Here is a 27281-nt window from a genome sequence, read left to right as displayed (position 1 = left end):
CAAGACAGCTCACATCAGTCAACAAGTTAACTTTGAACAGGAAGTAGTTGCTGACCAGCAAGAGTAAAACTAGTCCATTCCAAATACTCGTTACATGACAATATTCAACCTGTTCACCACCATTGCTTTTCATTTTGGCAAGCAGAAAGTGCTCACTAAGCTGAATATTTAAATGTGCATGATTTAAAAACCAAAACAATGATTTAAGACAAAAGCAAAAGCAAAACAAAACAAAATACCCACAGCAAAGCAGACTGGGTGGTGTGGGATGTAACGTTGGGATGGGTCAATGCCCTTTTTTAAAAGAGAAAATACAAAAAATAGAAATTATGTGTGACTTGATTTAAATTTTACTGCAAACTTTTGACTTATTTTGGAGCCTGAGGATAGCCCATTTCAAACATGTGAGAGTTCCATTTGGCAGAAAACAGGCCCTTCCTAATGTATGGTTTTAGCGCAGGGGAGAGGGTCCCTCGGTAACGTGGGTGTGCTGGGTGGTTCTTTAACACAGGCTGAGAGGGTGGCCCGTGCTGACCCAGCAGCTTCATTTAGAGGACAGGCTCCTGCATCCCACTGCGAGTGACAGGCAGGAAACCTCCCCTCTTGCAGGCCACCCCCTGATCCACTGACAGAGGTTAGAGGCTACTCCCGCATAATTCTGTACCCACAAACTTCTACAACCGTTTTTGACTGCCTGGCTAGAGCACATACTACAGAAGTTTCTAGTAGAAAATGGACAGGATAAAGCCTCATCTTTAAAAGGCTACAGCTATTGGTCACACAACCAAGAGCAAGGCCCTCGGCAGCTGTATGGGTTGAAAGCAGCTTTCTTAGATAAAACCCACCTTTTCGTACATGATGCCAAATATGAACAATGAAAAAAATTATTTTCACAATCTGAACTTTTGCTTACATGATATCAAATATCTTGAATCGTATTTTTACTAAAATAATCATCTGATGGTCCACAGAATTAAAAGGAAATGTTGCAAGGTTTGCATGGATAACTTTGGAATTCTTAGGCCCAGCTAAACAGGGCATGAATTAAGCACTGTTCAGATAATTTATGAATAATTTAGGAATCTTTCTGGAAATCTGATCCAATACATTAGAATGGATATTTAAAAAAAAGAAAAGAAAAAAAAAAACAGAGTGGATACTGGTTAATCAACACCAAGCAAGCATCAAATTTACATTTACTTAAAAGTCAGGTAAACAAAAATGAGTCTAAGATGGAAGAGAAACAAGAGAGTAAATAAATTAGGTTCCCCTAGAAAGCCGGCACCTGCAGCTGCACACCTTGTGCCTGGTGCAGAGGGAGGCAGGATGAAATGGCTGAAAGGAAAGACTCAGGTTTAAGTCCCTGCTCTGCCTCTTACCAGCCACAATCCTCAAGTATAACTGCTTCCCTCCCTGTGCAAACTATTTCCAACACACTGATGTCATAGGGCTGCTCTAGGATTCAATAAGACCATGCATGCAGTGGTCTCGGCTTGGTACCCAGCACACAGGCATCAATACATAGGCCCTAAAACGATCAAGATACCATGATCTCCATGTTCACTTGGTGGAGGCCAAGGTTAAACAGCAAGTGACTGGCAGAGGGAGAGCCAGACCCTTGGGACAATCCTGTATCAAAGAACAGGTTTTGTGGTGATTTGGCTGAAACTTTGGCCTGACAAGTAGGATGACTTGTTAGAGGTCCCAAAGCGTGTCAGGAATGCAGCAGGGCACAGCATCTGGTCCTCTGCTCAGTTGTCATTAATCCCTAGGCTGCGTGTACAAACCTGCTCAAATGCTGCAAGAAACTAGCGCAGCAAACCAAGAAGGAAATTCAACCACTCGGGGCAGAAAAGAGGCCTTGGCCTCCTTGTGACATTCCCTGGTAACCTTGTCTCTTGGTCGATCTAATGTTAGGAGTTGGCTGCCAACTGCACTGTTTTACTGGTGCCTTTGCAATTATTTGGGAATGAAAAAAAAGAAAACTCAGAATCTAAGTTAAAGAATGGTTTTTCTGATAATGAATTCCCTTGTTCTCTATCAAGTCAGAGAAACTGGCCTGAACCCAAGTGGGCTGTGGGCTCCCATCACCTCCTATCGACTTAAACTTGTACTCATTTTGCACCAGAGTCTGCAAAGAACAAGCCAAGTCTGGAGTTCAAGGCTGATCAGGAGGGGTGAGAGGTGGAGCATGCACGTGTCCAAAACCAGACAGGTGGGAGCGGCTGCTGTGTGGAGGCTGAGGGAGCTGCTCTTTAAGAGAGTTCAAGACAGAGAAGTTTCTATCTGGAAGGGAAGTGCCTCTCACACAGCCCTCATCCACTGCCCATCTACAGCCTAGAGATGGGGGTGAATCCTCGCTGTTTAGTATTTGGCAACTTCTAAGCACATTGAAAAGAGCAAGGGAAGGTGAAGTAGGGCACTTTCAGAATAGGCTTAATTTAAAGCCCTGCAACCCTTTTCCATAGTCACAGAGGGAAGGTACATTGCAAAGCTATCCTCCTCTCAGCTTCAGGATCACGTGAAAGATGCTTGGCTGCTGTACCTACATAGTGCACATTCATGCACTAATTAGAATTTTGCCCAGGCTGAAGAATTTTGCTAATCTGCATATTTGGACTTTTTGCCCCGTACATTCTTATTGGGTTTCCATTTCTCCGGAATCTACATGTTATCAATCTGCGTAGAATCAACCCGTTTCTCCAGTTGCTTAGGAGAGCTCTCTGTGCAGTTTCAATGTGAATTATGAGGAACATGAGCTTTGAACCTGAAAGCAGCAGGCTGAAAATACAAAGCCTCGTTTAAATTGTGGAATATCGATTGTTGAAAGAATTAGGTGCTGTGAATAACATATTTTGAACTTACCTGCCTCTCGGTCCCTGATACAGTAGTCTGGAGAATTCTCAAAATACACGAGGTCATTTTTTGTTGGCTTCTTAAACCTCTTGTTAGCCACAGTGAAACCAGTGCCATCCTGGTTCATGACCACTTGGATGGCCCCATTGTACTTCCTCCAGAGATAGGCCCCCGTTTTCCTGAAGTCGGCCATGGCCAGCCAGCATGTCCTCAGGGTACAGGAGCCGCTCACACCATGACACTTGCACTCTTGCTTCAAGAACTGCTTTACAGCCTGCCGGGAAAGACAGGGGCAAGTTCAACAGAGGTGGCCTCGAGCATGTGACACGTGCTACAACTTTCCTTACCTCCAAGCATCCAGGAAGTGACTCTGAGGACGCTGGATCATGGGGCTAATGACTGGGAGATGGTGGAGCACCACTTGTCACTTGCTGGTCACTTTAGCCACACTGTGCTGACTGCAGCAGGAGGGGTTAGTGGGTAGAGACTGGAGAGGTAGTGCCTAACTGCGACCCCCACTGGCTATCGGCATAACAAAAACCTCACATTTAATAGGGTACATGGCCAGTTTGAAGAGTAAGGGAACGAATTGGAGTATTTTCTAAATAAATATAGCTTTACAATATTAAAAATGTGTGCTACCATGCAAATTAGATTAACAAAGTAATTGCTAAGTCTGTGTCTTTCAATAAACCAATAATAGTAATTGTTACTATGTACAGAGTGCTTTCTGTGTTCCAGGCACTATGCTAATGCTTTATACTCTCTATCTTAATGACCTTAATCTTCACAACAATCCTGTGCTACCATATTTATGTTGCATATGACTGAGGACCGTGACTTAGAGAGGTTAAAGCACTTGTTCACAGTTACACAGCCAATAAAGGGCTGAGCCAGGCTGCACTGAAAAGTCAGTTAGTGACCCGAGGCTGACATTAAATTAGGGAGATTATCCCTCCAATCTGTCACATTATTCAGCTTAGATGACAAGGATGGGTTTGCTCTGATCTTTCTTAGGGAGGATGCAAAGGAAAGTGGGACAGGCCCATCTCAGCTGGCTCCCAAAACAAATGCCCCCCTTCTGTGGGTATGAGGTCTGGGGACAGGGGAGGGGACTGGTGGGCCTGGAACTGTCCAAGGATGTTTCTGCTTTGGTCTTGGTATGAGCCAGCAGAGGTAGCTGCACCATCCCCAAAACGATTTGGTGAGAGCTATCCCCCCTGGCCCATTTCTCCTTGGCTCGCCTAAGTGAAGAGAGTTAGTAGTGCTCACGGTCCTCACAACACCCCTGATCTACTGTTCTTCCCATTTTATAGACGAGGGAACCAGTGATCAGGGAGGTAAGGTGACTTGCCCAAGCTCAGTAACGTGATTTGCTCACGCTCCTCCCAGGTCGGGCCTCGGCACCTAGATGTTGTTTCCTCCTTTGCTGCCATAGTGGCCTGTGCCCCTGACACATCTGAAATCTCTCCTCTCACATGAGCCAGCCATGGAGGTCAAGGACAGTGAAGTGAGCAGGAAGAACTTCATTAGCCTGGCTCTCTGAGTTACAGGGACCCGGGCATCTTTAAAGTGTGTCTTAGCATGAACTCCCTCTCTAGAATTACACCCTCCCACGTGCTCCCCCACCTTTGCATTCCAGCTGTTTGGTATGAGGCTCACGGGATGAGCTGCAGGGCAGGCCTCTGCCACAGACACAACCCTGGCAGTGCCATCTGAGCTCCCCACTCTGCCTTCTGTGGGGCCCACCTGTCCGGGAGATTTTCCTCCTAAGATCTCAGAGAGCACCACACAAAACTCACTCCATGCCACATGCTTGGAAATTGAATACGAATGCTCATTCTTCCAAGCGTATTCCTTTTAAAGCTAGGTTATGTACTCATAAGTAATACTTAAAAATGACAAGAAATATTACTGCTCTCCCTTTGTAATGCTGAGTTTCCAGGGTGCAAACTTCAAAGCTGATACTTTTATATAACTAATCAAAGGATTTACATATGAATTTAAAATTGGATCTTAAAAATACAGCTTATAAACCGTTACAAATACATGTGGCAGTGACAGACACTGTTGATCATCTGTGCAAGCACCATTCCTCTCTTCCTCGCTAACAGTGAGGTCTGGGGACAGGGGAGGGGACAGGCGGGCCTGGAACTGTTATTGCGTTTGCTCGTGTCTCCAGCCCCGATTGTTAACACAACCCGCTCTGGGCTCAATCACAGTTTGGGGCTACCTCACCTCTTCTATGTACTGGGTTTGCAGACTTAAAATTCAAACCCTTAACCCTGAAGAAGAGAAGGCCCTGCTCAGTCAGAGAGGCAGCGGGAAGGGGATGGCAGGATAGGCGGCCTGTTTTAGAGAGCAGTTGAGGTAAGAGTAAGGCTATGGGACGGAGAAACTCACAAGGAGGGCTCCTGGTTTGGAACAGTTTTAACATTCAAGTGTTTTAATAACATTATTACAATAATAGCCATTTATCCAGTATTAACTATGTGCCAGGCTCCACATCGGGAGGTTTACAGATATTACCTTATATAATTATTGCAATTAGGCTAAGTTATTGTTCCCATATTACAGTTATGAAAACCAGGACTCAGTGAGGAAAATCCCTAGAATCACCAAGCTAGACAGAGGCAGAACTGGGATGTGAATCACATATGCCTCCCTCCCACACCTGTGCCCTTTCTAAAAAAATGCTTAAAATCCTAATATAAATCACATTATAATTTTCTGAAATTCTGAATTTTAATACTCAACTACCCTCTGTTCCTTTGAATAATCAAGAACTGACTGGATAATATTACAGGCCTGTTACAATGGCCGGGGGCGGGGTAGAGAGAGAAATAGCTGGGGATTAGATTGCATCTTCCAAACAGCCATCAAAAATTCATTAAATAGGCAATTCATAGAAGAAATACAAAGTACTAACAAAAAGATGTTTAACTTCACTAGTAATCAGAGAAATGTGAACTAACACAATGTAACACCTTTTATTTTTTTTGCCTAGCAAATTAGCAAATAAAGTAAAATAAAGTAAAAAAGATTAATAATATGATAATATTTGGTGCTGTTAAGAGGCAGAGGAAACACTTAACACTGCAGTGCCCAACCCCAGGGCCATGGACTGGTACTAGCCTGTGGCCTGTTAGGAACCAGTCTGCACAGCAGGAGGTGAGTGGCTGGCCTGCAATTGAAGCTTCACCTGTATTTACAGCCGCTCCCTATTGCTGGCATCACCGCCTGAGCTCTGCTTCCTGTCGGATCAGCGCCGGGAGCGGCTGCAAATGTAATAAATGTAATGCGCCTGAATCATCCCCAAAACATCCCCCCAATCTGTGGAAGAATTGTCTTCCATGAATCCAGTCCCTGGCACCAAAAAGGTTGGGGACCACCGCCTTAACAACCCATTGGTGGGAGAGTATATTGATACAACATTTAAATGGAGAGTGTTTTTGCAATACCCGTAAAAATTTTAAATGTACATATCCTTTGACCTGGCGATTCCACTCTGGGAAATATTTCCACATGTTTTGAAGGACACACACCCACATGGATGCTCACTGCAGCTACTGCATAATTAGTAATAACAAAATATGAGGAAAAAACTCAAATGACATCAATAGGAAAATGGCTAAGCAAATTATAGTATATGCTTAATAATGGAATATTATGTGGTCTCTGAAAAATGAGGTAGATCAGTCTTACAGGGACAAAAGGAAGTCAAATGTTTAAAGCAAAATGCAGAACAATATATGTGGTCTGATCCTCTTTTTAAAGGCCTGCATGTGCGTACACGGAAGAAGAGGGAAAAAATGTTCTCCTACGATCTGCTGCAGTGTGAGGGATTTCATGGTCTGGAAGCAGAGGGGAAAAGAAAAAGAGTCAACACTTTGCATGGTAACAGGAATTCGAGGATTGTTCCCTGGCAACTGGAGGGAGCAGAGCCGAGTTTCCCATTCTTGGCTACACATTAAAATCACCTGGGGATCGTTTCTAGCCCCTCCCGAGTCTGGGTAAAGCAGACCCTGGGGTGGGCGTGGGGCCCGGGCTTTGATGGTGCTCGTGTTGCTCAGGTGTTTCTAATGCGCAGCCGGGGCCGAGAATCGCGTCCACGCGCAGGGATGCGGCGGAGAGCGGAGTCTGCGGGCTGATGGAGGGCGGCAGCGGCGAGAAATTCCCGCGGCAGGAGCCCTCATTGCATTTCTAGGAACAGGGAAAACCGATGACGGAATCAGAAGTTGTTTCCTACTCTATGCTTCCCAAACATCGGATCCTCCAGGAGAAATGTGCCACCAGCGACAATCTCTGCTAGCGTTGCTTTGGAGGGAATGAAAGATGAGTGGTGGCCAGGGTAGAACCCAAGCGCCCATGGATGGGCGGATCAGTGGGCCGCGGCCACAGCAGAGGGACAGGCTACAGCGGCGACCCCTGGGGGCTCCGCAGGAAGCTCTGGGGGAGGAGCTGGGGGTTCCCATGCCTGGCCACTGAGGGAGGGGCTGGAAATGTTTCATTTGGACCATAAAAGAATGAGTGACTAAAAAGCAAGGACCTCTGTTCTGTGCCTATACTTAAGTATTCCACCGCATGTCTAGATGTTGATTCTAAAACTTAAAAACATAAACATCTACATAATATTGTTAGCTGCATAACCGAGTACTGTTCCAGTGCTGCATCTCATGATCTCTGATCCAATATCACAACCTCTGTGTCAATAAGGAATGTTCTTAAAGTGAAGTTTGGCATTTTCTTGTTTTAGTTGCTACCGGTTGCATTGATCATAACTTCACAATCATGTCACCTACTCCATCAATTCTCATTTCCTGGGGGCTCCACGGTCCTCCATCCTTTGACTCCAATCTGGACTGGCTCTACAGCTGAGACCTAACACCACGCCCTCCTCACCTGGACACACACTCTAATAGATGCCATGTTGTTTCTTTTTTGATTTATTCCTTCTTTTTGCTGCAGCGCATTGTCGAGTAACTCCTTCAAGGTGGGCACATTTTTCGAATTCTTGCATGTCTCCTATGTCTTCATTCAGCCTTCACACTTGATTAATAGCTTGGCTGGGTATAGAATCCTGGATTGGAAATAATTTTCCTTCAAAACTTTGAAGGTATAGCACTGCAGGCTTTTGGGCTCTAGTGTTACAGATGGGAAGTTTGGTATCTGGCTGATTCTTTTAAAACAGATTTGTTTTTGTTTTCATTTCACTTCGTATTTTTCCCCTCTGAAAGCTTCTGGAATCTCCCTTATTCTTATGGTTCTGAAATATCACAATATTACCCCCTCCCCCTCATTAATCCTGTTCAGCACTCAGCAGGCCTTTCCAATCTGAACACATGTTCTTCAGCACTGAGAGATTTTCTTTAATATTTTCCTCCTCTCTACTTTTCTTAGTCGTTCTTTATGGCATTCTAATTAGTCACTGAACCTTCTGAATCAATCCTCTATGTCTCTTATGTTTTTTCTCATGTTTTTTTCAATACTTTCTTCCTGGCTTCTTGAGGAAGAAATTCCATCTGAGTAACACTCCTGGCTCCCTCCACCCCATTGCTCATGTCTCCCCAGAGAAGTGACTTGTCCAACTGGTGAGTTTAGAGGACGGAGCAGGGCTTGTGTGCCTGGGTTCTTTCTGGGGATCTGCCAGCATTTGGAAATGACATACAGTGGGCTCTGCCATCAGCATGGGGCTCCCCTGCAGGGGCTCCCGTGGCCACCCAGTGATGGTCGGTCTGCTTGGCCCTGGGGTGGGCTGCGAGGAGCACTGTGCTTCCAGGGCACATCCTCCAGCGTAGCCAGCTTTTTTTTTTTTTTTTTTTTCAGTGAAACTGACATTTTTAGTCCATCTATCTGTCCATTTTCTCAGTTGGTTTCAAACTCAAGTGGGAAAGAGGGGGGTTGTTTATGGACCTCCTTAAATTCCATTTGTCTTTGGGGCTTTTTGTTGTACTTTCTGAGAGATTTCTTTGGCTTTCTCTTCTGAGTTCTTGTCCTCTAATTGTCACTTTTTCAAAGCCTCTCTTCTTATTTATAGATGTTAATATCTTGTATCTCTGTGAGGAGACTAATTCAGCTTTTTAAAAATTCTCTTATTGTCCCTGAATTACTGCTTATTATGCTGGAGTCATTTTCTGGCAATTTTCTTTTTCCTTTTTTTTTTTCTTTCATGCTGCTGAATTTAATATAATCTGTGATAATCCTTGGACAGTCTTTTCATAAGAGTGAAGTAGTAAAAAGGTATTTAGGGGCTCTGGTGGTATAGGTGGGGCTTGTGGACCAGACAATTTTGCTTTTTGGTGAGTGGGTAGGATGCTGGCTCTTGAATCTTTCCTGAAAGGTCTCTGTTTTACTCCCCTCTTTGATTCTTAATGCAGGTTGCTGTCAAGATTCAATTTTCAGCCTTCTTATATGCCCCTCTTCACAATTCTCACACACTTGTGCCTCTTTATCTCAACACACTGGCAGGCGTGATTCTTAGACAACCCCTCATCTCTCCCCATTTGCCTTAATTCCATCTAATTTTTACTCTGTGGCATCCTGTCAATACATACTAGCTCATTTGATATGACTACTTAAAAAAGGTAGTTTTCAGATAACATCTAAGGACAGCAAGACTCTATTGGTGTTAAGCCTCATAGAAATCATTTTTAGCTTAATATATACGTTTTCTCAACAAAAGTCTTCCATAGGCTCATAATTGCTTCAGTATTAAAATCTTTGCACATTTTTTATGTGGCCCTTCATCTTTGATTTTGAACATTTTAAACCTTCGACCTGCAGAGGCTTATTTTCTACTTTAAAAATTTAAGAAAATTAAAAAAAACCCAAACTTCTAGATATTAGCATTCTATACCATAGAGACAGATGTCTGAATGTTAAAAGAAAAATAAAGGGCTATGGAAGAAGAAAATACATGCATTGTGTAGGCTAGAACAATTCTATTTGATATTTCTCTGTCCCAACTTATTGTCAGAGTATAATAATGAAGGATAACATTCATTAGGTTCTTACCATATAGCAAACCATGCTAAGCACTTTATATTCACTATTTTATTTAGTCCACACAACCATATAAAGTATATACTATTATTATCCCCATTTTACAGATGAGGACATTGAAACTCCCAGAAGCAGAGGAGCTTGCCCTAGGTCTCACAGGCAGTGAGATAACCCAAGCAGGCAGGTTATAACCCCAGCCTGTCACCAAAGGTGACATGTTAAATCACTCTGCTGGTGTTTCTCCTACTGGGGTTTGCCAATTGAGAGGTTCATGTTTCTTGGATCCAGTGAGTTCTACAAGTTTTTACACTTAGTGTTTACATATCTAATTATAGTCTAAAAAGAATTATTTTGCCAGTTATAAAGACAAACTTTTCCCAAGGAAAATGAAGTTGTGGTTTCCTAAGTCTGCTTTTCTGAAGGTTGAGCCCAAGCAACACTTAGGGTGTCTTCCCAAGACATCTTTGAGGGGCATTAGAATTTTTGTCTTGTATCTGCATTTTGATAAGTTTGCAAAACCTGTATCATGTCACACTGATACTCTTCCTATTAGAAAAAAAGGCAAGCCACTTTATACCGTGTGGAATATTTGCCAACTTAACAACTGACCTTACCTTAGAAATCCTAGTTAGGATTTATTTTAGGTTCTTAATATGCTGTGTTTTAACTAAATTGTTTAGTTAAACCTGAGCATGTGAAGTAGTGTTGTTATTATTTCACTTTTTAGTTGGGTATATTCCACAAAGCAACTAACATATTTCTGGTCCTGTATCAGTTTTCCTGAGGGAAACACCATATTAAAAACATACTATTTAATTTTCAGATGCTGGCTTAAAGCCAAGTACATTTATTAACAATTAAACCCTTTTGACAGGTCCACATCTCTAAGATAGCAGTTACTGAAAACTGGACTAACGTATACCCTTCAAACATACATGCTCTGCACTAGGGAAACAAGAAATATTTATTAGCAAACTGTACAACTGATTTGCTTATGCAAACATTTATTAACTTAAATAAGACACTGTGATTTCTCAAGCCCTGTCATTCTTCAAAAACACTGACCGTGGGTGGGCTTAGCTAGAAAATATAAGGTGTGGAATTTATATTTGGGTGATTCAAGAACATTACCATCGACTGACCATATATATAATAATTCTTATTGACTAATGAGGCAAGTCTAAAAAACATTTTCCATTAATAATAGAACTTTACATGGAACTGTAACAATTTTGTTAAGAGTTATTCCCTCTTTTGGAACTTTAATTCTGGTTAGTTTTTGATTCATATGATATATAAAGAGCCACAGCATCAAGTATATACATTTTTCCCCCCAGAGTCAAGGAAAACCTTGACTCTGTCACCCTAGCTGGAGTGTAGTGGCGTGATCATAGCTTACTGCAGCCTCAAACTCCTGGCCTCAAATGATCCTCCAGCCTCAGCCTCCGAAAGTGCTGGGATTACAGGCATAAACTGCCACACCCAGCCCACATACTATTTTTGGATCCAACAAGACAAAGGTGAGGCTGGCAGAACTGACCTAATTTTTCAAAATGCATTTAATTTTATGAACTAAGGAGACCAATCAGAAAACAAATATCTACTAAGTGAAATTTGTGCCCCACACAGATGCTCAAGATTACTGAAGGGAGGGTCGGGATAAATAGGAGGTTAAAGCAATCTGGCTCTGTAGTTCAGTGTAGGTTTTTATTTTCTTTCCTTTTGATATTCCTTACTTTTTAAGAGTATGATTTCCTTTTCATCATGCCCCAGTTCTCTTAGGTCAGACTTGTTATTTACTTATTATTATTTATTTTAAGTAGCATCAAGAGAACTACTCTTTGAAGTCTTTATTAGAACTTAGATTTCCTTGCCTGTAAGGTTGTGCTTCATGTTGTACAATATCCATTTTCTGTTTACTTTGGAAGCTTTTCCTGAAGGTGGAACTTAGAACTCTCTGCTTTGTCCCAGCGCCCCAGCGGGCCACACTCAAGGACAGGCCCTAGAGCTCTGCAGCACTGGCCCTGGGTTGTGCTTGTTTGGACAGCACAAGGAACTAGAAACTCTGGATCCCCTCACCCTCTGAATTTCCCCATATAACATACAAAATGCCAAGTTCCGTTTGAAGTTCAGATAACTTCAATTAGCAAATATATTCAATTTATTTACTAATTCTGGCCACCCTGTTAGACCTCAGTCTACTCTTATGCAAAATGTGGCTCCTGGGCTGGCTTAAAACCTAGTGTGTATGAGTATGTATTTTATTTTACATGGCAACCCTAGTTAGGCAACCTGTCCAAGGTTATGCTCAAGTATTAGAGCTAGTTTTCTGATCCCAGAGCACTGTCCTTACTGTCTCAGTCAAGATGACATCTGTGGCTAAGAACTCCTAATGCGTAGAGTAGCCCATAATAACATTAACCATTATGTTGAAAATACAAATACAAACAGTTTCCATATGCTAATTTTTATTATTAATAAACTTTAGGAAGCATACTATATCTGTCCTTATTTGTATATTTAAGGCTAAAGATAAAATTTAGGGAGATAGAAGTTTCTCATCATTTTCCTAGTAAACCTATTTTTTAAGTCATGAATTCAAATGTATTACTGAAAGTCGAACTTTGATATCTACCACTCTTTCAAAGTGGGCTCTAGAGAAATTAACAAATGCATAAAAATTGAACTCAAGTATTTAATTTTCTCCTCCATCGTTCAATGCCTTCCTCCTGCCTTCACAGTGACACCCAACTGTCTCTGCCCAGTGTTCACGGCTCTCCAGATCTGGTTGAGACAAATTTCCAGCCTCGGCTCTATTAACCCTCAGTTCTGAGCTCCACCCTAGAGCCCTCGTCATTCCTCAACTTTATGATATACTTTCTACTCCAATATCTGTCTTTTTCTTAGAGTCCCTTAATCCTGGAAAGCATTTTTCCTATCTCAACCATGGGCAATCTTTATCTCTAGTTCAAACACCCAGTTCTTCTATGACACAATCTTTATCTCCTCAGCTAACTGGCCCTTTGGCTGATTTTTCTATTACACAACTTAGCATCACTTGCCTTGCAATTGCATTACACTCTTCTCCCTGACTAGAATTTAGCTGCCTGTGGTCAGGGCTTCTTTGTCTTACTCTTATCCACATCTGACCTAGTACCCAAAATGGTGCCTTTCCCAAATATTTATTTCTTAATAAAATATCTGTTGAACCAGTTTTAGTCCCAAAACATGTAGGAATAGTGCTCTCAAACCTGCAGTGGTTATTAGCTGAAATTTTGTGAAGCCTGCAGATAAGGCTAAGTTGCTTCAGGCATGTTCACAATGACTAGTAGTTATGTTTTCAGCATTTGAAAATAACTTTTTCCCATATACATTCATTTTAGAAAATTTGTGAGGACATACACAAAGGAAAAACGTCAAGAGTAAACTACCTTCCAAGGGCAGATGATGATGCTTTTTTTAAAGAATATAGAAATACTGTTTTTCTTGGAAATTCTCAACAAGGGCAACATGGAAATGTAGACAAAGGCATATGGGAAAACACAACTGGGTTTGAACCCCCAGACCCTGAGCTTCATGATTATGTGACTCTGGGTGAGCTACTGCATACCTCAGAGGCCGAGTTTCTCCTCTGAAAAGTGGAAATATTCATACCATGTTTCATTCCTACAGGGGTTTTGGAAATATCAAGTTACAAAACACTGGACAGTATTCTGTAAGTTAGAAAATACTATATGCCTGGTTTTATGAGTATGTTAACTGGACAGGAGATGACTCCATGGATAGATGGAGTGATGAGGTTGAATCCTAAGTAATAGTTTAAATTGGATTTCTGCCTAGCTCAGTTACCTAAGTCACAAATAACCTTCATTTTGCTAAAGGGAAAAGAACTAATTTTTATTGAGCACTGACTCCATGCCAGGTTCTGTGTTATCTCCCTTACACTTGTCTTCCCACAGCACCACTTACATCCTTCCACACATGAGAGCAACTGAGATGCAGTGAACAAAGCCACAGGTATTGTAAGATTGAAACCAAGGTGGGTTTGATTTCAAATCCAATGTTCTTTCTATTTTCACTACAGTAAGAGACACCTTTTGGGGAAAGTATTTTTATGGAAGTCCTCTATTCTTATGGAAACTTCCGGAGTGATTGAAGGGCAGTATTTGATTAGATACATGAATTATTTTGATATCAATACCCTTAGGAGAGTAAAAAGAAGTCGTAATTATTTCATCTTAGAGGAAAGAGTGGACTAATTCAAAAGGCATTTGCAAGCCCATGAAAGGAAATAAATGCTGAATATTGACCTTTTGCATGTAATTTACCTAAGACTATCTTTAAGTATAATTAGAAAGTTTTCATAGCACGACTTCTTCAGATCTAAAAAGAGCTGAGGGAAACTATAGAATGTCCTTCTTGATAGAGTATTTGTTTCAGACAAGGTAGACTTATCTTTTTAGTACTTATTAATAGTCCAATATGGAGGAGGAAAACTAGACTCAATCAGGGATGTGTATTCAAGTAAACATGAAGGGCAAAATATCATTATAAATTCTGCTGAAACTGTGATTAAAATAAATGGTATTATAGCACAGAGGATCTAAAATGATATTACATTAAAATGATATTACAGTACAGAGACACATGAGGGTGCTCTAACCAGCTGCTATAATAAATAAACTGTTCAAATATTGGGGAAAATTTAAGGCCTATTCTGAATGGAAGTGTTGAAGTCTCACTTTTAATATTGGCTAAAAAGAACAGTCTTGGAATAGATGGCTTTTCTTTTAAATAAAACTTACTGGTCTCTCCTAACCTTCCCAGTTTAAAAAGTAGAAGATGTTCATATTGGACAATTCGGAAAATACTGAAAAGCCCAAAGAAAAAGAAAACAGTGGACTGATGTTACTGTCAGCCCTGGGAGGATGGGGTTTTCTAGAACCAGGCCAGTTGGAGGCTTAGCTCAGGAGGCCTGCCTTCAAACACAAGCCCAGCCTGTTCTCATTTTGATTTCACAGACCTTCTGCTGGTACGAAGGGGGAGTAGAAACTGGGGGTCTAATGACCGCAAGAAGAGAATTAGAGACGCATGTTTATCTCAATACATTTACTCTCATTAAAGTTCATATTCACTGACATCATGCATCTCCTTGAAAAAGTCTGCCCACCCACCATTAATTAAAGCCACATTTTAAAAAGTCAGCGTGTGCACTTTTATTCCAATCAAAAGTAGCCTCCTAAGTTTTGCAGAGTAGGCAGGAGAATATCTGAGGCCTGACAGCTGTTCACCTCTACACAGTGAAGAATCATGTGATTTACATTAAAAGTCATGTTTATTCAGGGCCTAAAATATCATAGTTAAGATCTATTGTCTTGAAGAGTTGAAACATTCATTATCTAATGACCTATTTAGCAAAATTAACATTTATTTTGATAAGCCAACATTCTTTTGGATACAACGTATGATCATATGCCTTTATCTTTCCAAATAGAGAAATATAACTGGACACCCTGTTTGAACAATGAAGGCAGCACACTCCTATCAAAGACACCACACTTTATAACTTATACATGCAGCATCAATGTTAAAACAAAGGTCAATGCAGATTTTTTTTAATCCAAATCATTGCACAAGCAGTAATTACTAATAGTTGGAGGATTGCACAACCATAGTCTATATTCTTGGCAGTAGTCACTATAAGTTCATAAATTCATGAAAATAAGGAATGTTGATTTTTAAAGTTCAAGAAAGGTATTATTTGTAAACAGCTCAGGTCACACTCATCTTATTCCATGTGCTAAGAAAGAGTTCTTTCCTTCCAACTTCCTTTAAACAAGATTCGTTCTCTCCAGGATCCTAGTAAAAGGATTTTCATCCAAACAGATCTGCATTCTTTTCTGTTCCTTTTCCTATTAAAGCCTCCCCGGGGACCTTTCAATTTTATGCTGATCTTTCTTTATATATTAATATCAGGCACATTTTTATGTTATGTTGATAAAAGACAAATTATGGTTATCTCTTCCTATTGGCAATTAGATTATTCTAGAATCATTCTGACCAAATATTTGATTAGCCCAGCCAGTTAATGCTTTCTATACAAGAGTATCAAGTGCAGCATTCAGATTCTCTAGTTACTCTGGTCATGCCACCAAATGGAAAGACATGGATCATCAACGAAGCTGAACATTGGCACCGAAATGGTTTAATCCTGGGTCAAAGCACCCTCAGACCAGGAGTTGAAACCTGACTTCTTGTCCTGACTTTTCTACTGACTCACCACGTGACCTTGAGGTCTTTGTGTGCCTCAGTGCCCTCATCAAACAAGTGGAGGTTAGCGGGTGAACATTGACCCACAGCCCAGGAGGTTAATCAGGACTAGAGGGCAGGGGACTGGAGTACACTTTTGTGGCCATATCTTCCCCTGGTCTACTTACTCTTTCAATACCAGAAACCGTGAGGAAGAGCCTGATTCTAAAAGGGTCTGATTCTAATAGGGTCTGATTCTAAAAGAGAGCGTCCTTGAATCTAGAAGCCAACAAACCATACCTGGTGAGCTGCTTTCATGAAAAGTTTGGGAAAAGATGCTCTGGGTCTTGATATCCCTTAGATAAAAGCATCCAACATAACATTCCTACGTGGGATGAAGCACTATCTTAACGCACAGATTATATCTTCTGCCCAGATGATACAGTATCCACAGGGACCATAAAACACTTGACTCAACACAAGCCAAAAGCAGTGGGTGGACTCCTTCAGCTCAGCTGTGGACGGGAAGGTGGAGTATGGATGAGGATATTTCAGCCCAGTCAGTGGTATTCTTTAGAACAAACAGCTATGGGCTGGGGAACAGTGGGAAGCTGTGACTTTACCGCATTTTATCAACTCTAGGAAGATTTCAGATAAGCTCTGCTTAAGCGATTCATAAAGCCATGCAGTCTACAAAATGAGCACGCTTGCATTTCCATACCTTCCTGCCAGCTCTGTTGTTGTGAAGATTCATCAGGGCTCTGGCATCCTTTCCTTTTCTTTCCTTGGCATCCACAAACGCTCGGGCAAATTTGATCCCATAGTCAATGTTATCGCTGCAGCCACCCCAGTCGAAAGTGCCCTTGCTGTCCTTGGCGGTTCCCTTCTTCTTTGGATCACAGGAACAGGATTTTAATTCTCCTTGGCTACAGGCCCTGGTGATGGCAAATACAACTCCAGCTGAGGAGATGGCGTAAACAAAGGCAGATTCCCGACTACCTGAAACAAAAATGCTTTTCTTAAAAATGGTCTGGTAGTGCTGGTTGTGAATAACTCTCACATGATGCCTATTTCATACTTGATCTACCTCTGACATCCTCTGCCACTGGACAAAAAAAGTTCTGGTATTCTTGAAGGATTCTTTTCTAGAGCTGAGGCTCTTTCCTTAATATGAATCATCTCCATCTAATATAGGTTTTTTTCAATTTAGATATCTGTATGACAACTCTGCTTAAAGTAAATAAAGAATATCAAAGACAGCCATGCCCAGCTCCTAGCTTCATACTAGTCTCATACACACGCTTGCCCTGCTTTAGCCAGGAGCCCTAGATGTCCTAGAAGAGCACAGCATCTCTAGGCCTCAGTTTCCTCATCTATGAAATACAGTCGAAATTCCACAATGCTGTCATTTTGTAATATATTTGGGTATTCATGACACCACGATTTCCCTTGAAAAAAACTTCCAAACCACTGGGCATTACTGAGGACACACATATACATTTAAATTATTAGGAATGAAATACTGAATTCAAAGAAATCTAGGGACTGCGGTGGGAAGAGGTTTCTGGCAGTAAGCAGCCCCTTGCATTAACACTGGGGAGCTTTGGCTTGGCATTGACTTTCACAAGTAATTGAGAGATTGTTGAAGGCAATATGCAATATCCTTGGGTTACATACTATGTCTAACTATTAAGGTGAATTTACTTTCTTCTGGAACACCTGCACTAATCACTAGTATTGGGTAAAAGACAGTGAAAAGCTTTTCTTTGGTTTTTCTGGAAGGAAACAAATTTACCGCCTATAATTAGACTTGGGCAAAAACCCTTTGGGGTGCTTTCTTAGAATTGTTCTTTATTAGAGCACAGGCTACTTTTACTTACAGGCTGAAAGGTACATATTTCAGTGCAATAACTACATTAAATTATTTTAATAATCTGTAGTAACTCATAACACGGTGTTGTGGTATAGTGACAGATATAAGGCTCTTTAGGGTCCGTGTGCACCTCGTTTTTCAAGTGGAGCTGTATTTCATTGTTATTAGCATGCCCTTTTATTAATGGTTGCTGCAGCAAATATATTAACAATCAAAATAGAAGCCGCACAAGCTGATGCCAATGCAAGGCAGAAAACAGAGAGCCATTCGGTGATTCAACATGTCAAGACGAGTGTGACTTTTTGAACCACACAGCTGGGAGAACAAACCACCTTTTCGCATTGAAGCCCTGCTTGTTTCCGTTTGTCATTCAGTGCTAAAATTTATTGTACATCCCTCGCAATATTTGCTCTGCTAGTCTCATTATTAAAAATCAGGAAAACATATCTACACCATATTAAATGGCACTTACCTCAGCCTTCAAGAAAATATCTCCCCCAAACCTCTAACCATCAAAAAAGGAATCAATCATGCCCTGTAGTTAGGTAAAATCAATTATACGAATATTTGCCATAGGTAGCAGGTAGTGCTCTCCAGAGAGAATTGCGATTGTCGTGGGAGCTGTTTTAAAGAGTCCCAGCTTATGTTATAAGGACCACAGATATTCTACGTGGAACTGAGATGTTTTGTAAAAGAAGGAGACTAATAGATGCTAATGTGGCTTAATCTCAGGTAGTGGCTTTCAGATAAATAAAATTCTTATTACACCCATTTTTATAGTTTAGGAAAACACCTTGTCCATAGTTACCCTATTTATCCTCTAAAGCCTGGTTTGGGATTTGGAGTCCAGTGCCCATGTTTAGAGAGATCACATAGGGGGAAAATTCCCAAATGCTTAAGTATTTAGCACTGGTCTTATTTTTTAAGGAGAAAGAACAGAAGTTTTATGAGGTGGTCTTTTAGGGGAAAGGCATAGAAGATGTGGATGATAGTATGTCAGACACCAGACAGTATTTTGAAAGCAATAGAGAAATAAATTGTCTATCTAGGTGCAGAATTCATCCTGGTGCAACTTGCAAACAATTACATTAATTTGTTGGCTGAAAGAAAAAAAAAAACACAATCCGTTACATTTCAGGAATCATTTCCAAAGCAAAAATCACACCTTTCTAAATAGTTCTCATTTATTATTAAAACACATTACTACATAGCTAGATGTTCATTTATTTAAATAAAAAAATTAGCACATTGACTGACTTTTCATTTTACCTCCAGATGGTCTCGTATCATGTAGATATGGCCTTAAGATGTTTTCAGTTAAGTGTTTTAGATGAATCACTAAAATGCTATGTGTGAAATAGTAGCACATTTCAAGAGCTGGCTTTGTAACAAAACAAATTTTGATCTTGGGCCTCTTCTTAGAAAAACTGATTCTTTTTAAAGTCATCACAAAAATGAAACAAAATCCAAACCTAAATGGTGATATTTAAACTTCCTGATGTGTTACTATTGAAGTTTCTTTAATTTTTGGATTGAGATAAATCAAAAATGTCTATTAAGCACATAGGCACATTTTTATTTGGGATGAGGGATTGTTACCTGGGAAGGCAAAATACTAGAAGTTAGGCTTTCCTGAAGGTTATGGGTTGTTCAACTGTCTTTTGAAAGATTTGCCTTTTAAAAAAAACAACAACAAAACATTTACAAGGATGAGAACTAATCACCTTTTTGTTTTTTAAGGCTCATTCTAGAATTTTGGAGGTGTATTCTTGCAAGAATATTTCTGGGTTTACAAGTTCTGTCTTTGTTTCTCTGCCGGTGATTGATAACTGTCTGTTGAATGAGTAAATTACAAATGTTTCTGAAATTGTTCTGTCTTACTCTGACTCTCTCAAGCAAAACAGGCAAATGTTCTCCACTTCTGTATGACCACGGGATATTTTAGTAACTTTTATGTTCTCCCTATAAATAGTGTCACTCTTTGCCTTTCCTAGTCATCTATAAGCACATTTGGGTTTCCAAAGGAGAGTTTTTCACGACTCTAAGATGTAAATTTCCCTCCAAGCAAATTAATTGTAAAAATCTTTGGATAGCTTCATTGGAATTTCATGATTATTTCCAGGATAAGCTGCTAAAGGCCAAATTCAGCCCTCCCATAACCAACACAAAATCATCACTGACAGTCACAGGAGTTTGCATAAATGTGTAGGAAGGAATCTGGCCTTCTGTGAAGAATGGAAAGAAATTGTGTAGCATGAGTGTTTTAAGTTCTGAGTACTTTGGCAAAGCATTTGAGCTTCATCTGAAAGAAATCTGAAGGAAGTACAAGTTAGAATCTCTTATTTACCTGAGGCCCTAGAATAAGTCAAACTAGTTCCATTTCCTTCAGTTCTAACCTCCTCCCTCTCAGCAACTCTACAACTCTGAAGAAATGAACATTGCCAAGATTATGTTAAAGTATTTTATGAATGAATCTCCAGCTTTCACAGATATACTATCTTTAGGATCACTGGTCAAAACTGCTTCTTTGATTTGTGATCTAAAGTTTTTTTTTTTTCTCATATGGCGACATCTTAATGGATCTAGAGGTGACCATTTTACAAATGAGAAGCACATCTAATTTGAAATCATTGCAAAATGGTTGTGAGCACATTGAAAAAAAAATCTTGATACATTTTAAACACTGAGAAACTGCACATAGTATATGCAAAGATTATTTGAGCTAGATACTTGCAAACTGTCTTTGACAAGGTCCAGTACTTTAATTGATTCACTGGTGAGATAATCTAGGTGAAGTCTTAAAATTCCATGCAGCTGAAATTTACTATTAACCTTTCAAAAATTTGCGATGTCATATCGAAACTCCAAAAGGAATGCAGAAGAATATAGTTCTTAAACTAGAGAATAAAATTGCAGAATATCGCAGTAAATTAACTTTAGGGATACTCTAAGAATGAGAGTACTACGCCCTTGGGGGATTTTAGAGACATTCAGTTATGCGTTTGGCCTCATAAAACCCTAGGGCTGTGATGATTACATGATAGAAACACCCTCTGTTAAGCATTACCAAGTGCACAGTCCGGATGATTTTCCTACGAATGGGTGGGGGGGGTGGGCAAAAACAAGTGTAAAGTTTCCTGTTTCTGGGGTTCACACATAAACTGCTGTGTTTTCAGTCAGATTTCCTAACAGCAATGGGCTGTGACATTTCTTGGTGAATACTAATAATGCCAGGTTAGCAGATGGGTACTATTGGAAAATAAAATCTAATTTTCAATTAATTTTCTCCGATTGTATACTAGCTAGTGAGCTGCTTTCCATATTCAGAACTTTTAGGAAATTTATTATGTAATAAGATAATACTTAAGGTTCCTTCTAAGGAAGAAAAACTCTATGTATTCATGTTTTCCACCCCTATTCTCCAAAAATATCCTTACTGTCTATAATGTAGCTGGAAAATAGCAGGTGCTTACTACAAGTTCATCCATTCATTCATTGTAATGAATTCCTCATAGGGAATGAATGGGGCCTGCAACACACAAGGCACCAAACACCGTGCAGGGAACAGAGGCTAGTTCCTGCCCCTATGGGGAAAAAAAGGTTTGATTTAGACAGAGAGTGACCGAAGGCTGAGTCCTTGAATGGGCAGTCAAAGGTGGTGAGTAGAGATTTGTCTCTGCTTCTTAATAACACTTGCATGGTGGTGGTATAATAATGACAATCTTTGGCAGAGAAAAGATTTGAGCATTCTGTCCTGATCATAGGCTCATATTCTTTTGGAGAAGTCCCAGAAAGATGAGGAAAAAGTCAAAAGAGCCTTGTGGCTACTTCTTCCCTTCATCTAGAGACAAAACCTGAACAATCTGAACATGGCTGATGTGCAGGGTTGACGTGACAGACAGAGCAAAGAGTGAAGAGACAACAGTCCAGGGCATTACTTCCCACTCCATAACTGGCTTCCTGTAAGACTCTGCACTAAAGTTTCTGATTTCTCTAGGCATCTATAAAACAGGGACAATGTCACCCAACAGAACAAACTTCTGATTAAATCAAACGCAAAACAGGATGAGCAGGGGCTTTGAAGACCGAGGGGACTGTGTATTGAGCCCAGGCACCCACGGAGCTGGGTGAAGGCAGGGGACTTACTTCGGAGCAGGACCCTGCCAAAGAGGCTGTGATCCCTGTCCAGGGTGTTGCAGTTCCAGCGGTGCTGGCGGAACTGGTGCTGGCACTCCGCTGTCCACTCCGAGACACCCAGGCTGATGGCACGCATCACATCCGGGTGTCGGTGGCACAGCTGCCGCTGGCGGCTCACCAGGCCTGGCACATTGTCACACATCACTCTGGAGGAGCCACCTGTAGCTCTCATGTACCTGTAAAGGACCAACACAGAGGTGAGAGCAACATGAACAGCAAGGCCTGGCTCAGTGTTCCCCAGGAGACTAAAGAGTTTAAAGCACTTTTCAAATATGAATTCCTCATCCTTTGGGTGGTATTAGAAGGCAAGGGTTATTTACTTTGGGTTCAGGAGAGAAACAGGCGAGGCAGGCATGGTGAGTGACCTGGTAGAAGCCACGCCCAAAATGAAGTGATGACTGTCTCCTAGACGTGGTGGGAGGCCCGGGTGACAGGGTGACATTCTGGGCAGGGCAGCAGAGGTAAGGTCTGGGTCGTTTGGGTCGGGGAACTCAATGACAGGGAAAGAAGCAATGTGTTTTGGGGAGAAGACGTCAAACACTTTTCCCAAGAAAGCATAATGTGTCTGGACTTGGCTTCGGGGAAACCGACCTTTAGAAGCTCCTCACTTCCCATTTATTTGACATAATGTCTTAAAAACTGTCTGTATCTGTCTAATCAACACCTGCTGGTATCTGATGTTACACTCTCCTCATAGACATGCTGTTCTTTCCTTACTGAGGAGTCCTTTAAATATTTCCATTTTCTAGCTCTTTTGGCTTTTATAAAAAAAACCTTTGGAAGAAATTCTTTCTATTGTTATTAAGGACACTAAATGTTTGGAAGAATCAAACAGTGTTATAGCTCCATAAAGTACTTTTTGAAAAGAAACTTTAACAAAAAATTACATCATCATCTCTCCCCAGATGTTCTCTATTAGTTGTGAAATGTTTAGAAAGGTACCTTTTATATAACCCAAGCTGCCATAGGTGTCTTTTGAAGCGATCAAACAAGGAGAATGTCTTTTTCTTGTATTTTCATTATTTTATATGATCATAAAATCGTTACAGCTGTGACTTCCAAAAAATATATTTAAGTGACAGCTGAGAGACAATGTGACAAAAAGCCTGAGCAATAAATAATGTTTATACACCCATGGAAACAGAAATAGTCATTTTATTGAAAAATGGTCAGTCGGATAAATCAATCTTTGATCCTGTGTCAGCAATGTCAAAGCTAAACGCCTTCCTGTTCAAAGCGGGCTTAGGAAGGGATTGAACCCCTCTTCCCATCAGCGCTTTGCCTTGCTCTTTGAAGAGCTCCAGTGTCTCCCTAAAAAGTTCCCTGCTCTAGTCTTTCTTTGAGACTCCTTACTTTTGCCAGATTCTTTAAAAAATAGCCCATGATAACCGGTCTTTCTGAATCAACATTTTAGTATCTGTTCTGAAACTGTTAGGTGCAAGGAAGTTGCAGGACTCTTAACTCCATCTCTTTCCAAGATCAGAAAATCGGGAGATGGGGAAGAGTTTCTGGATGGGGAGAGGATCTGCCTTTGGAACCTTTGGCGATGCCAAGACCTGTTACCATTCAACGTTCCATCACTCTGCAAAAACAAATAAATAAATCACAGATCAACGTTGTAGGGAAAGGGGCAAAATTACTGCTTGGGGTGATGGTTTTGAACACGGTAACATTCTAGAGACAGACCCTCCCCCCCCACCCCCCGGGGTCTGTAGCTTTGTGTTAAGGCGATAGTCTCTACCTGGAGGCACCAACGGGTTCTTCCGCCCCACTGGGGTGAAGCATTAGGAATGTGGAAGGACGGGAAATAACACAAAATCACACGCTTTGGGCTCTGCAACTCCTGACTGCCTGCATTGGCCCGTCGGTTTATCTGGAGGCAGTTTTGGGAGGGCGGGAGGCGGGGTGGCGGGGCGGTTGTGGTTTTCAAGGTGAATTTACACACACACACACACACACACACACACACACACACACGCGCGCACACACACGTCTGTGCTAGAGCTAGAGACCTGGCTAGCGCGTCTCTCAACAGGATAAGAAATTGGCTGATTTTGCTGTCGCTCAGCTGGATCCAAATAAACCAAACATCAGAGCTCTCATTTGAGGGCGAATGTGGTTTTTTTTGGAGTTGTCAAAGCCGAAATGATCTTCTGGGGGAAAGTGAAGGGGCTCGCGGTCGGGCGATGAGAGAGGGCAGGAGCCAGGGTTCGGGCCAGAAACCGAGACCGCCGCGGCCGCGGGGACGCGCCGCCTGGAAGGGTCCCTGCGGCCAGTGCGGTCCCCACTCCCATCTCCAAAATCCCCCCGCGCCGGTGCGCGGACTTACCACCATGAAGAGCTGACCTCGGGGGGGAGCCAGGTCAGGAGCAGAGGGAGCCAGAGCCAGATTCCACCGAGAGGGGCGTTCATAGTAACCCCCTTGCGTCCGCATCAGGTCAGACTCCGTGTGCGGGCGCCATGCGTGCCCGGAGCAGAAGCGCTCAGCGCCGGGAGCGCCTCGTCACGGCCGCCGGCGCCTCGCCGCGCCCCCGCCCCCCGCTCGCGTCTGCGGCGAGTGGCGAGACTCGCTGATAAAGTTTCAAACGACGAGCCCGGCGAGCGATAAAGGCCAGCCCGGGCCGCCTCGCCCACAGCCCAATTCCCCAGGCGCGGCGAGCGCTGGCAGCCCGAACGCTCTGCGCGCCTCCCGCGCGCCCCTGTCCGGCTCCCGGCGGGCGCAGCCCAGGGAGGGGGCGCCGCGCCTCGCGGGGGTGGGGGGAGCGCGGGGTTCTACGCCGGAGTGGAGGGAATGATGGCAAGAGATGTCTGGGGCTGAGGTGAGGCGGAGACGGAGGAGCACCCCTGCGCGGCTCCCAGCACCCCCGAGATAGGCACCTTGAGGGAAGCTCCGGGCCAAAGCGCATCCGTGGGCTCGGGCCCCAGGAGCGCGCCTTCCGGATAGGCGAGGCTGCCCTCTGGCAAGCGTGTAGTGTGGAGAAACGAGGGGCAGGATGAGGAGATTACTGTGTACAGGATAAAAGAATCCAGGGATGATTTTCACTCATTGCTTTGCTTCTCTCCCTGGCGCTGAGAGGAAGAGCAAGCACTTGTAAATTTGGAGCTGCCCGCCGTGTCCGTGCCGGGCAAGGTTGGGGGCGGGGCGGGCAGGCCTCAGGGCGCTGGGCTTGTATACGGAGCCCGCAGGGAGGAGACCCGGACGGGTGTGTGTGTGTGGGGGGGGGGTCCATGACCCTTGGGACCTCACCCACAGTTTCGGCCAAAGCGCCCGGGAAGGACGCAATTTTTAGGCACACCCCGCTGCTCCCGGTGCTGCGGGACGCAAAGGGCTCGCGCAGGGAGGAATCGAGGCACCCAGGCGACCGCCCGGCTGTGCGCCCCCGCACTGGCTGCACCGCTCACCGCCCGGGAGCTCAGCCTGCGCGCCTTGTGGGGATGAAGGGACGCTGGGTCCTGGACCTGCGCCCCCGCGGAGCCAACTGACGGGGGCTCGGGCCCGCGGGTGGAGCATCTTGAGCAGCGACTGGCTTGCAGCCCCGCCGTTTATCGCCGGAAAGGAAGGAAGACCAGGAACTCGCGGCGGCCGTGAACTGTTCCATTGCTCTCTTCCTGGGGTGGAGGGACGCGCCGCCCGCCCGGGGAGCGTGCCCTGGGGAACAGGGACTGTGTGCGCGCCGGGGCGGGGGCGCCGAACTGTTCGCTGGGCGTGGGGTGGGGGCGTCCGGATAGGGAAGACGGGCTCTCCCGCGCCCACCCCTCAGGCCCAGACGGGCCGGAGCGTCAGCCCTCGCTGGACGCGAGCTCGGTGAGAGGCTGGACGGGGAGAAGCTCAGAGACGCCAAAAACCTGAAGGATGCTGTCATCGCCACCCCTTCCCCCACGCCGGTCCCTGGCAGGTCCGGCCCCTCCCAGGCTGACCCAGATACATCCCCATTTGGGTCCGGAAAGGGAGGGGAGGGAAACAAGCACCGCGCCACCCACGACTCGGGAAGAGCAGGGCTCCCCGCCAGGGCCGCTCCGTATCGCTGGGCCACGACCCAGGGGAAGTCGTGCTCGGTCTGTGCCGGGTGCGCGGGAGGAGCGGGGGCCGGGGCGCGCTTCTGCCCGGAGTATCTGTGCATGGGGGTGGGAGGGATGGTGTAGGGGTGATAGGCACCAATCGGCAACAAGTATCTTATATACCTCCATGCTTATGCTCACAAGTCTCCTTCCCGGATGAAGCAGAGGAATAAGCTAAACTTTACCTCCACCCTCCTTTGTCCCACGGTTTCTGGAAGTAAATCTAGACACTTGGGACGTGTAGATGAGACGGTTGGCCTTGGAGAAACCATAGGTTGCCAAAATTTCACTTCTACCACTGATTAAAGTGGGGTATGGATGTGTATCCTGGGAAAGGTAGGCAATTCTCATGGAGAATGTGAATTGAAACTTCCTAAAAAACTCCAATTTAAAGTTCCACCCCTCTCAGCACATCGTGTCCTCACAGCTAAGTGGTGTTAGAAATACATGGAGTGTGACCATCAGCTTAGAGGCCCTTCCTCTCCGCCCAGGGAATTATCGAGTGGCCAGGAGACCTGCCCTTCAGTTGATGGTGAGGCCAATGGAATGACCTAAACCTGAAACAGACCTCCTGGAAAAGGCATGGACTATCCCCAGAGCTAATTAAATCCACTCCAAAGGACTTCATCCTAGGGCAGGAGGAGGAGGGCCACATGTCTTACAGAGAAGAAAGCAGTTTGGGTGAAAGGCAAAAGGCTGAAAAAGTTCAAGAGAAGCTAAATCCAGATGTGAACAAAGGTCCACCCAAACACCCCTTCCTGACCTGTGGAGAGGCAGTCTGGACCCGATGACTGGTCTCGTCCCAATCTGTGAGTCCGTGTCCCTCCCATTCTCCACCCCTATTCACTTATGACCTATTACTTAGCCCCATACAACTTATCTTTTGCCAAAAAGGTCTTTACTCCTTCCCCGTCTGTACCTATTCTCTTGATGGACCCCTGCACTTTGAAGATAGAGTGTCCACTAGTAAAGGTAGCTGTGAAATGCTCAAACAAATCAGGAGGAAAGAAGTTAACAGCAAACCTCACTGTTTTGCAATAAAAAC

At 43.3% G+C, this 27281-nt stretch overlaps 1 protein-coding gene across 1 annotated transcript in view; it reads right to left on the bottom strand.

Annotated features, from left to right (window-relative positions):
- WNT2 (Wnt family member 2) overlaps positions 1 to 24883 on the bottom strand; it is a 38382-nt gene extending 13499 nt beyond the window's left edge. The window contains exons 1-4 of the mRNA XM_045565531.1: positions 24507 to 24883; positions 22127 to 22353; positions 16829 to 17106; positions 2866 to 3130 (exon numbers count right to left, since the gene is read on the bottom strand). Of these exons, the coding sequence (XP_045421487.1) occupies positions 2866 to 3130; positions 16829 to 17106; positions 22127 to 22353; positions 24507 to 24589 (853 nt within the window). The 5' untranslated portion in view covers positions 24590 to 24883. The remainder of the gene's footprint in view (positions 1 to 2865; positions 3131 to 16828; positions 17107 to 22126; positions 22354 to 24506) is intronic.
- Positions 24884 to 27281: the final 2398 nt, after the last annotated feature.

The sequence above is a fragment of the Lemur catta genome, chromosome 11 (assembly GCF_020740605.2).
Source record: "Lemur catta isolate mLemCat1 chromosome 11, mLemCat1.pri, whole genome shotgun sequence".
Lineage (NCBI taxonomy): Eukaryota > Metazoa > Chordata > Mammalia > Primates > Lemuridae > Lemur > Lemur catta.
The sequence above is the reverse complement of the archived record's forward strand: the minus strand, read 5'-3'. Positions and strand labels throughout refer to the sequence as shown.